The 15,754-nt window shown below is 44.4% G+C and overlaps 1 protein-coding gene across 1 annotated transcript; it reads right to left on the bottom strand.

Moving 5' to 3' along the window:
* Nucleotides 1-12,735: 12,735 nt before the first annotated feature.
* On the bottom strand, nt 12,736-13,496 carry LOC123121375 (kiwellin-1-like). The gene has a single exon (XM_044541365.1). The coding sequence runs from the start codon at nt 13,474-13,476 to the stop codon at nt 12,904-12,906; it is 573 nt and encodes a 190-aa protein (XP_044397300.1). The 5' UTR covers nt 13,477-13,496; the 3' UTR covers nt 12,736-12,903.
* Between the last annotated feature and the right edge of the window lie 2,258 nt (nt 13,497-15,754).

Raw genomic sequence — 15,754 nt, 5'->3', positions numbered from 1 at the left:
CCCACATGCTGGCAAAATTTGGTGTCATCCCATGCATGTCAATAGGCACATCATGTTCAAAGGTGATGGTTCTTGTAGGCCGGTAGGGCAAGTCTTGATGCACTTTTTTCACATCAATAAAACGGACCCAAATTTTTTCCACACACTAGCATTACCATGCCAAGTATCCATGATAAATTTCATTGAGTTATGACGTTTGATGCATTTTTAGGGTTTTCTCGGTGAAAACCCTCAAAAATAGTAGCCGAATGTGACGCGTGTCTCTAGTGTTCGGATTCCTTCAAATTTTGTATGGAGGCTTGCCATGAGCATGGCAAAATTTAGTGTCATTTCATGCATGTCAAGAAGCACATCATGTTCAAAGGTGATGGTTCGGGTACGCCGGTAGGGCAAGCTTTTGTTATTTGCATTTCTGTCATTATAAATCAACATGAACATTTCTTATATCCGAATTATTTCCTAAAATTTGTCAACAATTTCGGAATTTCAAATTGTGTATGAAAATTCTATAAACCTAAAGCCTTTTTCCAAATTTGTTAATAAATTCCCAAATATTGATCTTGTACAGAAATTGCAAACCACATACTATTTTTAAAAATTATCAACATTTTTGAAACACAAATATTTATTAAATATATGAACAATTTTTTTTTAAAATGGGAATATTTTTGAAATTCCAGACCATTTTTATAATTTGTTTTAAATATTTGAATACAATTATATTTTTTGGTATTCCAAAAATATTTCAAATTTTAAAACAGGTTTTAAAATAAATAATAAAGTTCAAAAAGAAAAGGTTGAAATTAATGAAAAAACATAAAAAATGAACAAATAGAATAGAAAAAATACGCCCAGGCCTTGCCCAACCGGGCGACGGCATTATTTCCATTGGGGGACTATTAGGCCGGCCCAAACATTCGCCGATTTGAAAAAAGTTCATCCATTTTGAAAAAGAATGTTTATGAAATCAAAAAAATTATGGGCTTTTATAAAACATTTGTAAAAGTTGAAATAGTTCCTGGATACCGAAAAAAGTTCATGACTTTGAAAACAAAATTTGCGAATTTAAGAAAATGTTCACTAATTTAAATGGAAAAAAGTTCGGGTGGGGCGTTCAGGTTGGCGGGAAGGTTCCATCTCAGAGTACCTCTTTTCTACATCATTCAAATGGACCAAATTTTTTCTAGAGCCTTGTATCACCATTCCAAGGCACCATGCCAAGTTTTTGTCATTTCGACAATTCTGCATTTTCAAATAATGTTTGTGCTTTCAAAATCTATTTGGAATTTAAGAAATAATCCTGTATTCAAATTTTTACTATAAAAACAAAAAATACTCGTGGAAATTCAGAATAAATTGTTTTAGTTTTTTTTCGTATTTTTTTATTTTTGCTTGAAATTTCAAATTTCAGTGTATTTAAAAAAATGTTCGTGTTCAAAATTTTCTCCGCTCTTTTTAAAATATATTTGTGTTATCATTCTGAGGTATTTTAAAAGGCACGAACAATTTTTTGACATATCTGAACTTTTTTTAAAATGTGAATATTTGTACTTTATGAACAACATTTTAAAAAGGAACTTTTTTAAAAAAATTGAAAAAAATATAATAAGGGTGAGCATTTTCTTAAAAAAGGAAGAAAACTAATAGACAAACGAAAAATATATCTTTACCTAATAATAAAGGTAGGATTGCTTCCGGCTGTCGTTCGTGGAATTGCCCCTAGAGTTCGTATGAATTACCCCCCCTATGCCATGGGTAAGTGGGAAAATGATTCTTTTTCTCTTTATAAGTTGGCCGTTGCTTTTGATTCAACACGCAGCGATCCCCATGTATGACAAGTGCCTGGCCACCCCAACTGGTTGGAGGCTTGCTCTTCCACCCTGGAGACCCAGTTCAATCTCACATTAGTCCCTTATTTCTCCTCCTTTTCTCTCTTTGGAGAGGTGGGCATAGGATATTGGGCACACCGTCTCGCCAGCTGACTGATTGGGTCGGCCCAACGCGGCCTTCAACACTTATTTTTTTCACTTTTTTACATTCGTTTTTTTATTTTGCTTTATTTTGATATACTCTGAATCTTTCAATTATAAGAATCATTTATATGCAAACTTTGAAAAAATGTTAATCATGCATTTAAAAATGTCAACCTTGTATAGAAAAACAGTTTCCATCATATACAAAAAATATACAGTGCGTATGGAAAAATAATAATATAATTTTCATCTTTTTTTGAAATTCTTTTGTCATGCATTTAAAAAAATTAAATGTGCATCGGTTTTTTTACGTATAAGAAAATTGTATACAAATACAATGTGTTAACAAAGTAGACATAAAAATATAAGTTTTCAAATCATGTATTTGGACAATGTCAAGCTTGTATATAAAAATGTGCCTGATGTATATAAAAAATGTAGCATGTGTATAGATATGTAGACATCAAAACTAAATATGTTCTGAAAAGTGTTGACCGAGAAATTGAGAAATATTAAACGTGTATATATTACAGTGTTGCTTTTTTTGCGGGATATATTACAATGTTGTTGATACAAGCTGTACGTAAACCAATGCCTTAACTTTGATTTTTCATATTGTTTTAAATTGTTTTCATAATGAATTTTTAGAATATCAATGTTGATATGCAACCTTAAACATTTGGTATGCACGTCCTTACAAATTGATTGTTTTCGATGAAGTTTCTAATATGTTTGCAACCAAATTAAGACTTCACTTGGATTACAAATACAAACACATATATCAGCAAGACAAAAATAATGCTCTTATGCATATGCAATCATTAATTAATAGAGTGTACTTTGCTATTTTCATCGTAATGAAAATATTTATTGCACATCACCGAGGAGGAACGACAACAAATGCGTAAAGAGATACCTACAACTAGGTATCATGTTGTTTTCATCTGGCGTCATGCAAGATTTCAAGAGATTTATCGATGTCTCGAGAGTATGTATGAGAGGTATTTTTTTCTTCCATTGCAACGCACGGGCATGTTTGCTAGTAGTGATAAAAGAACCGATTCAACAATGGGCTTGCCCAGTCGCGAAGTGAAGTAGAAGAAAAAAGAAGTAAAGACGCACACGCATTAGGATGTCCTAATTGGTTAGTGTGGTCCACCTTAGACCAAGAGGCCTTGAGTTCGATTCATGCGCAGGCTGCGTATCGGCACGGGTGAAATGACCATTCTACCCTTTATTATGAGACGGTATATAGAGATTTCAGCCGTCAATGTGTTTAGGGGGTGTTTGATTCAGAAGTCCTAGAACTTTTTCTAGTCATAGAGACTAATCAAAAAAGACTCTCTAGTAGAGTCTTTTTCTAGTCCCTGTAGAAAAAGTTCCTCCTGTTTGGTTTCTAGGGACTTTTTAAGGATTTTTTCTAGTATCTGGGACTAAAAAGTCTCTGAACCAAACACCCCCTTAGAAGGGTACATCAAAGCAAAAGTTTTATTCCTAATACGAGAGTAGTATGATTATACTCCTAGTACAATTACAGCATAGTATGATTATATCATATATTCCCACAATAGAAAACAGCGATAGTAAACTTAGACTGACACCGACACGTACACACGCGTGGATATTAGTAGTGCAAGATAAATCCGCACTACCATCCACAGAGGTAGTAGTTTTATTCTGCAACGAAGTAACTACTCGACAAGCTCGCACTACCCATCGAGATTGACAACGACACTCGCACTTCAAACGTATACATACGTACGTACCCAGGTCCAGGAAGCAGCTAGAGACCTTTTCCACGCACACCGTACGTGACTGGCTTCGTGCAACCTGGAACCCATGGCCGGCGGATATGGCCTCAGGCGTCGGACCATGTCACCGGCACCTCGCCGATGTTGCTGTCGAGCCCGAGCGCCTTCCACACGGCCTCGGAGGTGTCCACGATGTTGGTCTTGCAGCCGTGGTTGGAGTCGCACTCGTCCACCACCTTGGCCTGCACGGTGCGCCCGTTGTGCTTGCTGGTGATGCGGATCATCTTGCCGCACCGGCGTCCGCCCGCGTACCAGCGCGTCGACAGCGCCACGATCATGTCGCCGTTGCTGTGGTACTTGCCGTCGCACTCCGACGGCCCGCCGCCGTCCTGGCCCTTCTGGAAGCCGTTCACCGTCATCACGCCTGGGGTGCCGCCGCCGCCGCCGCCGCTGCGGCCCGGCGAGGTGCAGTGGGGCTTCTTGTGCTTGTGCAGCATGCCCGGCACGGAGTCGTCCTCGCTGGCGCACGGGTCCGGCTTGGCGTGGTGCCGGGCCACCGCGCACGTCGACACCTGCAGCAGGATTACAAGGATGGCCACGCCCACGACTACAAGCTTGGTGTTTGCCATTGCTAAACCTCCTGCCTGCTCAAGTATTTGCTAGCCTAGCTTTGCACTTGACTTGGCCTGCGTACTTGGTTCTGATCACGCTGCTTCCAAGAGTATATATAGGCGCACGTACGAGAACCAGCTGCAGGCTAAGCACGGGATGCACCGTACTTTGTCACACGTGTGCTGGCAGCATTTGTGTGGTTCCTGACCTTCCGGGCAAGAGCCTCCTTTTTTTCAGATGAGTACAAGGAATTTTACTGAGTATGATACTCTCTCGGTGTGCTCGATACAGACCCGAAATGGCTGCGTTAAAAGACAACTGAATTGTAGAGATGAGTTCGTTTGGATTACGTGGTGTCGCTAATGTTACAGCGGGAATAACCGAGGACAGAACGCAGCAGGTCGCTCTTGGCAGAGAGATCGTACCAAATTTTACATCTCCCGGCAAAGGAAATTCCAAAGACCCAAGCGGATTAATCGTGATGTACTACGATATGACTGGATAAGAGTAGGTGTATCGTATCTCGTTGGTGAGTCCAATGCGTAACTGTTGTTTAATAACGGTTAACGGAGATGATAACTTTCCCCGCAAAAAGGAAAAACCGAGATGATAACTTGGCTGACGTTTCCCAGAAAAGTTTTTCCAGCAAACGCAGTTTTTTTGTTGTTGCGAGAAGCAAACGCTGTTTTAACCGTTCGATCTTGCTGCCCGGATCAGGGCGGAACTCTGGTGCCCGGTCATCTTCTCGAAATCGTTCGAGCAGTCACCACTTAAAGCATCTCCAACGGCCACACAAAAATATCGCGCCTAATAAAAGTTATAGCGCGTCACTTTAGCATTTTTAATACGTCGGGATCAACATTGCTTTAGTAGACGACCAAGGACACGTGTCCAAAAAACAGACAGTGCAAATTGTGAAGCGCACACAATCCGGAGCCCAAAATATGATGCACGCGATAGCGTTTTTCAGCGCGCGCCCAAAACTTTTTAGCGCTACAGCATCTGCTGGAGCTGTTCGGCGCCTCAAAAAAACAATTTTTTAGTGCGCAGAGCTCTTTTTGGGCGTCTGTTGGAGATGCTCTTAGCGAATGAGCTCCTCATTCAACACGCTCGCTATTCCCCTTATCCCCTCTCTTATCTCGTTCGCTCTCATCATCCATGTCCAGAGTGAGAGAGGGAGATGACGGGATGCTCGATGGTGATGGCCATGACGGCAAGGATGAGGTGGAGCCATAGCAGCAGGGAGAACTGGGGATGTGGGAGATGGTGGTGGCAGTGAACTGGTCGGCGACAACGTCCCTGTCTACCATTGTGAGCGTAGTGTCGCGCGGTGCGGCGTGGCGCAGCATGCAACAGCGCGTCCATGGAGCTCGTGCCAGAGCCAACCTCCCGCTCCTCCCGGAGCTGCCTCATGTCGCTTGGATCCCCACCGATGCCCCGCCATCGCCTTCCGTCGGATGTTGCGTCGGTGAGCCCTACACCGCCTCCTCCTTCCCTCCTCTCCTCCCCCGCTCTCTCTCTCTCTCTCTCTCTCTCTCTCACCCGTCCCGTTGTCGTTGATGATGATGGATCTATGGTAAAAGTGATTCTAGGGTCGTCGAGTTGTGGAGCGATGACTCTAAGGACAAGTTATTCTAGGGTCATCGAGTCGTTGACGATTATGAATCTAGGGTCATTGAGTCATCGTCGATAATGAATTTAGGGTAAAAGTGATTCTAAGATCAGCAAGTCATCGACTACTATGAATCTAGGGTAAACATGATTCTAAGATCATCAAGTCGTCAACAACGACGAATCTAGGGTCAAATTGATTCTAGGATCATCTAGTCGTCGATGATGACGGATCTAATGTCAAAGTGATTCTATGGTCATCGACTCGTTGACGATGATGAACTTAGGGTAAAATCTAGGGTCATTGAGTCGTCAACAACGATGAATCTAGGGTAAAAGTGATTCTAGGGTCATCGAGTCATTGACAATGATGAATCTAGGGTAAACGTTCTAGGTTCACTGAGTTTCGACGGCGATGAATCTAGGCTATAAGCGATTGTAGGGTCATCAAGTCGTCGACGATGATGAATCTAGATTAAAAGTGATTGTAGGGTCATCAAGTCATCAATGATGATGAATCTAGGGTAAACAAGATTCTAGGGTCATCGAGTCGTCGATGACGATGAATCTAGGGTAAAAGTGGTTGTAGGGTCATCGAGTCATCAACGACGAGGAATATGAATCCAGGGTCATCACATCATATAACATCACTTTCGTGCTCTAATATATAATAGAAACTAGCACCACAGTTTCATCAAAGTGTAAACAAATACCTCAAAAATATATAACACAAACTTTCAAACCCTCTTGTATCATAGTTTCATGAGAGCATAGCACAAATATATGTAGATAGCATAGTGTGATCACATCATAGGTAACATATTACATAACATCAGTCCACAATCATATAGTTCAGGATAGGATCAGTCTCAGCAACATAGTAGATAGCATAATCTCATAAACATAGTCTTAAGGTAGATATCAACATGGATATAGATAGGGTAAAATGTCACGATCCAACTAACTCTCAGCCACTCAGCTGAATGACATCAGCCTTAGCACAAACCCCAGATTTTCTTCAGCTTGCCCCTATGAAGTCTGCCCAATGTTAGTAGGTCAACAATTGCATACTCCAACTTCTTCATATCCTTTTTAGCTCATCCCTCCCCTGATTCCGCTCATAATTATTAATGGCTCTATTTTACACCTATTTTAAAGCTCATTTGTTGCTTAATAAGTCCATATATCATGTCCCATTGAGCCAATTGCATGCCAATTACGCATGATTTCCAGCTTGCACTCTTTTCACTGCGAGCATTGCATAGTTTTATTTTTTATTAGTTTTCTTTGTTTTGGTACGTCTATAGGTGTTTATGACCATCCATGGACCTAGCAAGATGAAAGGTAAAATGTTGGGATCAAATACAACGAATATACCAGCACCAGATAAAGGTTGTTTATGGGTTTTGCAAAAAAAAGATTTCCCAACAAGCCCAAATTGAAGATCCAATACCACAGGTGTATCAGGGTCATTCATCATAATCAAACAAGCCAGGGAACGTAAAAATCAGAGTTCTTATGAGAAAATGGCGATCAAAATACAAAACTCCATGTGCGCGGTTCAGAGAAGAAGGTGGTGTGTAGTACGACCTTGCATGGTCGTACCGCCGCTTGTACCAGGTGTCAGGAGCTGCGGAAACAACTCCAATCCTCATGATTCTTTGTGGATTCCATCCCCTTTTGTTCTCAAGACTTCCTTGGAAAACAAGTGAGGTATTGGGAGAGGATTAGACTCATCTAGAGCCCTTGGAATAAAGGAGAGAAGCTACATCCATGGAGGAGGCACAAGGAGGTCTCATGTATATACACCTCCAACCCTAGCCATCGGCTATGAGCGAACGCCATCTCCATCATCTCCTGTGCTGCTCCAAGATCAACTCCACCATAGAAGAAGGGCCTATCAAGAAGAAGGAAGAATAGGCTTCGCCAATTCTACATCGGCCTTCGGGACAGTGGCATCTCCGGTGACGCCGCCATGTTCTTCTCCTTCCCCAACTTAGCGTTGACTTGTATAGTGTCTGTCCCTTTTATGTTTAGCCCTTTCATGTTTGAGTAGTTGTACTAGTTTTATGTGATATGGATGAACCCTTGCATGATTAGAACTGGATTCCTATAAAAGATTTGATATTCTCTTTTGATGTGCCGAATTAATTATTCCTTTTGATGTTGTGTAAGACCGGTCACTCCGCATTTTCCCATTTGGAATTGAGAGATTTAGTACCTTTTGTGATGGTGGGTTGAGGACGTATTTAGTGACAATACGTATCTCCCTCCTTCTCTAATGATGTCTTGCAAGTGCACATGATTTAGTTGTACCATTTTCGAAGTAAGAGTATCAATCCCATAGGGAGCACATAAATTAGGTGTTGCCTCATGTAGTGAATTATGGATTTGTACCTACAAGTAATTGTAGACTCCGGACAAAGTGAGGCAGAGATAAATCGTTGTTTTGGTGCAGAGCAAAAAATAAAATAAAAGTAAATAACATAAAAGTAATAAGAAAACAACACCTTTAGTAACCAGTGGAATTGACAGAGGACTAAGGCATTCTCAGGGAGTCCAGATTCTCATTGGTATGTTTGTAATGCAACCTCTGCATTGGCATAGTATAGTATGGATACTTGAGCCACTCTTGACGATTATGCTGGACGGAGCCGGGTATAGTACACGTTCTATTTTAGATAGACTTCGTTCCACGAATGCGAGCACCATATAGCCTCCCCTGCAGGTTATGATTATGATAATTAAGGGTTACCTCATTGATGCATCATCTCTAATGGTTCATACTTTTTAATAAATGTTCATTTTCCCAATAAATGTTCACGTTTTCAAAAAATGTTTAATTTTTGGAAAACATGCTTGTTTTTTAAATGAACATGTTTTTAAAATATGTTTCGAATTCAAAATGTGCATGTTTCCAAAAATTGTTCTCAAAATTTTAATGTGTTCCGGACAGTAATAGATTCTCATGCTCGCTTCGTTGGCGTCAAATAGGAGCTCTCTTTAGTGGGTGCTGAAATATCACTAATGTCTGTCGCTCTACAGTGAGACACACATAACCTAAGGATGTATACAATCAGAGACCTCAAAAATCCCTAAACATCCGGGCAGACAACCCGGTCACAAAATCGCCAACTAACTGGACCTTCCAAAGCTCAAAGCTACACCATCTGTGAGGCAGATTTGGGGTCGCCTGGACGCCGTCGGGAGCCTCTGGCACATCGGATCCGACAGGTCAGACCTACCACAATCTACTCCAAACTAACCATGTCCACCAAATCAATCGCCCTCCTCCAACATGCGTCCACCCTTTCACGTGTCTGAGCCATTGCCTTGCTCCACCCATGCTCCCCGTCTGCGCCATCGTCCTAGATGTCGACGCAGAGTATCCCATTTCCCACCACCACCATGGACAATGTCTCAGCGGAGGCCGTCGTGGGGTCCCGACCGTCGACTCTTGCAAGGCAGAGAACGTGGCCTGAAGTGATCAGTGTGCCCGGTAGCGCGTACGAGAAGCCGTGGAGAAGGCCGGTGACATGGACTAGGGCAAGTCCGATCTGGAGGTCGCCTCCACACCGTCTACCGTGACCGTGAGAAGGAACAAGTCGTCTTCCTAGCTCATAGGAGGATCTACAGGGTTGGACCGAGGGCAATTGGCCCGATAACCTTGGCCCAAGCCCTTGTACACACACACACACACACACACACACACACACACACACACACACACACACACACACACACACACACACACACACACACACACATATATATATATATAGGCCAAGAAGGAAGAAGGACCCCAGCCAAAAAAAATGCCCTGAGTCCACAGCCCCATGTTCAGTGTAAACCCTTCCCACTACTTTGTGCAAGCCCAAAAAGTAGTAGCAGAATTCCATGGGTAGCTCGATCATCTTCCTCCAAAAACGTTTTGTCGCCCTCTGTTCGCTTCATCGCCTGAACCGCTGCCAAAATTCCTCACTCCTCTCCTCCATAAAAAATTGATGCTTCCATCTGTAGAACCGATCTGTAAGTGGTATTAAAGTTTATTTATTCATTTAATTGGTATGAAGACCAATAGATTTAATATCTTAAATTTGCATCCTCCTATTATATTAGGGTTTGTTTGATGTGTTGATTTTTCTTATAATTTCTTGAAGATCTGGGTGGGTAATCACATGGATTAGGCCTCGAGTAGCATCCACATGATAATATGTCAAGAAAAATAGGGGTAGCCGCTTGTAACCAGAGCTTATTTTGTTACGATACATTGGTAACTATAATTTATTATTTAAGTGAGCTTACAAAAAAAATATTGTGGACATCTTAGATAAAAGGTCACATCCCCATGGATTTTTAGTCATATATTATTGCTACTTCGTTTTCGAGGGGATACATTAATGCTACTTATTTGTGTTGACACCGGCAACCTTTTTTTCTTGCTTCGCGCTTGGCCCAACCTCTCTATTCTGGCCTTCCAATAGGTGGGCATACCTAATGGCTGACAGCGTTGGGAACACAGTGTACACCTCGCCACAACTACAACGGGAGCGGACAACGTCGGGAAATTCCGACAATGGGCATGCCTAGTTGTTGTCGACGAACTGGCAAACCAGAACAATGCACATTCTTGCCCCATAACCATTGTATCGCTTGTCAACGTTCAAGGCTTTGGCAAGGATTGATGTTATATGATGGACGTGCATGACTTTGCATGAATTTGAAGGTTTACATATGAGGGGGGAGGGGGGGTGTGGAGGCGAACAAATGAGGGGTGATTGGGCATTGTCTGCGGACATTTAGGGTTTCAAACTAGACAAGTCTGTTTGGGGCTGCTCTAAGCTTAGGGTTTACATGAGACCGAAGAAAAACATCCATCGTCAAAATCTGCTCGGTTCCCTCGCCTCCAGCCACCACTTGGCAATGTGAGGTATGAAGGGCACCTCAGATACCCGTACATCTTTCAACATAAGTACATTTATCCTCAACAACAACAACCTTTTGGCGATGGGCGCCATGTCATTGAAACTAAAACTCATCTGGTTCTTCCCCTATTGTGATGATGCTTTACTGAGCACGCCACAGACCCAGAGTTATGTTTCCTTGCAAAACTGATTTTGTTGAGTAAGATTTGTGTCCTTGCAGACCCGATTCTTGGATCTGTCAAGCTTTTGTCAATGTGTGCCTTGGTGCTTTTTTTTATTCGGTTTTGTTTGAAACTAGAGTATTTCCTTTTACCACGACTTCGGTATTTTACTCCATAAATAAATAAATAATCTATCTCCGAGACCGATGAAAAGGGACACTTCAACAAAAAGAAATTCTCCATACATAGTAAAACTACCATATGCCTTGGAAGTGGTATGAGGTGCTTGGAAAATGGTTGAAGTAATTGAATAGGAGGATCACTATGACTGTAGCCCTTGGGGCTTAGGGTTTGGCATTATGGTAAAAATCTTGTGTTATGGTAAAGATCTTGTTGGTCAAAAACCTACACTTCTAGAGGATCATCTTAAGTCTGTTCATCGCTCATGGTTTCCTATCTTTTGGATGGACGAATCAATGGTCTATTTTAAAACTTTATTGGTAATCAAGCTCGTGTATTTGTACGAGTGGCTGTGTACTGTTGTTCCGGTCTAATTGCAGTGTCTTTGTTGAAGCCTTGGGAGAATTTTGTTTTCCAAAATATATTAGCACGTAGAAGGTATATTTGTTGTAACTCTTAGTTTAGAACTTGCTTTGTAATTAAGTCTTTGATCCAAAGCAATGTACATGTATTGGTTATTGTGCTTGAATAAGGTTGCAAGTATTTGTAAAAAAATGGATGTTGAAATATTTATGATGTAGCCACGTTGCGGTGCCATTTTATATTATTTTTATGCACTAACTATTTACTTAGCCACCAGGGCAGGCCTAGGCAAGCCATAGGTCACATACTTGCTACAATACTCAACAATACTTACTCCGTCCGATAATGTAGTACATATAGATTTTTGGAAAAGTCAAGCCTCATAAATTTTGACCAAGTTTGCGGAGAAAAATATTTACATTTAAAATGCCAAACATAAACCCTTAAATTAATCATAAGATGTAGTTTCTTATTTTATATTTTTTGTATTGTAGATATAAATAATTTTCCATATAAACTTGATGAAAATTTCTAAAGTTTGACTTTTAAAAAATTCTATACGGTCTACATTATGGAACGAAGAGAGTATAAATTTTGCTACAGTACATGAAAGAACTCACACTATTTGGGGCAGCCACGGATGGAGTTAGGAATTTAGCGAGCAAATTCATTAAACCCACACCGAGTAGTCCTTTGTAAGTTTGGGGGTGGTCTCGGGCGAAGTCCGAATGTAAATAATCATGTAACTGTGGACTTGTGGATTCGGGGCTCTTTCTCCTTTTTTCTTTAATGAATGATATGCACACTCGTGCGTATTCAAGAAAAAAATTCATTAAATCCACATACTATTTGGGGCTAGTTTGAGACCTTTTTACAGCATGGAGGGAGCCATGCCCCATCCCGGCCCCTGCTGGCTCCGTCTCTGGATGTAGCTAGAGAGAGCATAAAAGTGGCTCCTAGATTTGGGCGAGACTCAGGCACGAACAGAATCAGTATTATGTTCGCGAAATTTGTGAAATCTTGGTTGGATTTGAGTGATTTTTAATTTAATTTGGTTCCTTGGGCTGAAATGAAGACGATAAGCGAAACTATCGAATTACAGTATTGGTGGCCGAAAACTGAATGAACTGATGTTTGTAATAACCGTGAACAGCGAGAACATTACATATATTGATCGGCAAGGATTTACACAGTTGCATGCATGCATGGGCATGCTTAGTTATTCTTCTGACATACTAATACGTGATGAAATGCACGGACGACAGTGATATAGCACGGATGACGGATCCGAGTGCGTGTGTCGCGTTTGGCAGCTCGTGTACCTAGGTCACGTGTCTGACCACGTGACCGGCACCACCCCGTCGTCCGTGTCGAGCCCGAGCGCCTTCCACACGGCCGGCGACCCGTCGACGATGTTGTTCGCGCACGGGGGCTCGAAGTTGTGCTCCTCGTCGCAGCCATGCTTCGAGTCGCACTCGTCCACCACCGTGGCCGTGGCGGTCCTCCCGTTGGCGGCCCGGATCACGATACGCTTCCCGCACCGCCCCCCGCCGGAGAACCACCCGGTCGACAGCGCCACGACCATCTGGGAGTCTGGGTGGAACTTCTCGTCGCACTCGGACCTCCCTCCGCCGTCCCCGCCGTCGGCGAAGCTGTTGAGCGTGAGCGAGGCGCGGGTCCTTCCCGTGACGCGTGGGGAGCACGCGAACGTTCTGTAGCGCTGCCCGTCTTCGCAGCACTCGGAGTCGTTCTCCGTGCTACAGCTGCCGGACTCGCCGGCGATGGTGCCGCTCGGCTGGCATGTCTGGAGTAGAGCGCGGTGTGGGAAGCTGGTGGCGAGGGCTAGGGGAAGGGTCGTGAGCACGAGGAGGAGCGCGTAGGACGCGGGACGAGTAGCCATGCTTGGTTCACTTTGTCCTAGTGCTGTGCTGCTGTGCGGCTGTTCTGTGTGTGGGCGCAAACTTATATAGCCACGGGCTAGAGACGGCGGGGTAAGCAACTTGAGGGTTTTGAAGGGTAAGTTGACTGTTCAATCGTCTCCCTGCTAGCTGAACTTTCAGTCTGTCCATGTGCATGTACACATTTGCAGTCAGGAAGGAGCGCTACATTATCCATTTGTGTACTCAAATTTCATTCTTTTTTTAAGAATTAAAAAAGATTGGTATGACATTTTTTAACACAGCACAGATGCGGATGCTCATACATACACAACAACGTATAGTCATATCTATGAACACACACACGAATATCTTATCCCTATGAACTCTTTTGAAAGACTGAGCCGGTACATCATCTTAAGATTCATGAAGTCGCCACAGACGTCTTGATAGTCGACGGGAACATCTCCTCCCACTGAGCGCACATCATCAAAAAGTCTGAAATAAATTCAGAAAAATCAGCAATCTCAAGTCTAAAAATTAAACTTTATTAGGCTGGAAGCACTGTCCTCCTAACTATCCAATCACAGTGCCGCAAAATAAAAACTGTCCAATCACAGATTAATTCAATTTACATAATAGGTATGACTTGAAACTGCAGAGACAATACAATTTGTTTGAATAGATTTTATTTATTTATTTTGAAACAAAGAAGGTGGCTAACTGCCGACCTTATATTTCGAAATAGGCCAAGGCCTGATGAAAGTTACAAATACAAGCAAGGCTTGTCCAGTGCACTTGGGTGCAAAGGCACAGCAGTGTTTCACGCAATCTAGATAACATTACTCCTCGAAACTAATTATGACTAGAGAAAAATGATGGGATATCTATGCTTTACCAAAAAAAACTTTCGCCCCGCTTTATATATAAAGTAAATATCATTAATAACCCGGTATAAACGCATGCCAACACAACACACACATCCAAGACAGGATACAAAGATGCTGAGCGCAACAACATCACCCTTACTACTACAAGAGCAACTGGAGATCTCGGCCGTGAACACGCCACCGTCAAGAGGTGAAGCCGCATATGGCGAACTGTGTGCTCCAAGGCGGCGCCTTCAGGAAGGGAACGACACCGGAGCGCCGTCACCGCCCGACACGAGGGTCAGGGTTTTCCCTGAAGCAACACGACGGGCAATGAAGGCCGCGACGACGCCTTCAAGAAGGGAATGATTCGCCGCCGCCGATCCGTCCGAAGATAGAGCAGGTTTTCACCCAGGCCGACAATCACCACCACCGAACGCCACACCCCGGCAACCATGCCACCCACACGCCCATGGTTACCAGGCAGCACCAAGCCACGAGCTCTGCACATGAGCATCGCGCTCCCACCACCAGGGCCGCCGCCTTGGCATCCAAGACCTTGATACCACCTCACCTGAGACCAGCCGCAACTCCAACCAAAGAGACGAGTGGAAAGACCCTGTCTTTCGCACCCCTGGGCGACCCCCAGCGCCGAGACCCAAGAGGCCGGCCGAGACTGGCCTCCATCGTCATGTCCTGCTGCACCGGGCGCGAGACGGGCTTAGTCCTGCTGCCGGGCGCGAGACAAGGTAGGTCCTGCTGCCGGGCGCGAGACGAGCTCGGTCCCGCTGCCGGGCGCGAGACGAGATCAGTCTCGCAGCACCGGGCGCGAGACAGGCGATGGACCGCAGCTGGGAGAGGGCCAGCCCTTTGACGAAGGTAGCGTCCGAACGCCGAGGAGAGGAATCAAAGGCCAAAACAGGCCGCTTCCCGACGGGCCGACGCCGGAGATGTTCGGCCGCTGCCGTGAAACGACCCAAACCACCGCCATGAGGCACCAGCACGCCGTGGCAGCCCACATCCATGCTGGGACCCCGAGGGGCAGCTCTGAGCTGCCCTACAGCGGTTGTGGTGCGCCGCCGAGGTCGCAGCCCGCACCCGCGCCGCCCGTCTGCGCCAGATCCCAAACCGAGAACCGCCGCCGCCACGAACACGCCAGCCACTGCGTAGCCTGCACCCCAGCCCTGCCGCCACCTCTCGCACCGCGCCGGAGCAGACCGGAGTCAGGTCCGGCCGGACCTGACCAAGAACACCCCACCGCAACCAACGGAAGAAAGCCCACCTCCCGCGCCGCCTGGATCCCGCGAACACAGCGCGCTCCACCGCCCCCGTGCAGCCCTCCGCACCATCAGGAGACGCCCAGCACCGCTGCCAGTCGCCGCCACAGCGCCGCCGCGCCGTCCCACACCACGACGCGCCCCGGCCTGATTGG

The sequence above is a fragment of the Triticum aestivum genome, chromosome 1A (genome assembly GCF_018294505.1).
Source record: "Triticum aestivum cultivar Chinese Spring chromosome 1A, IWGSC CS RefSeq v2.1, whole genome shotgun sequence".
Taxonomy (NCBI): domain Eukaryota; kingdom Viridiplantae; phylum Streptophyta; class Magnoliopsida; order Poales; family Poaceae; genus Triticum; species Triticum aestivum.
This window is presented reverse-complemented; position numbering and strand designations above follow the sequence as displayed.

What these genes read in the sequence shown, in the direction of transcription:
- LOC123121375 (XM_044541365.1), bottom strand. Translation starts at nt 13,476, where the DNA reads ATGGCTACTCGTCCCGCGTCCTACGCGCTCCTCCTCGTGCTCACGACC.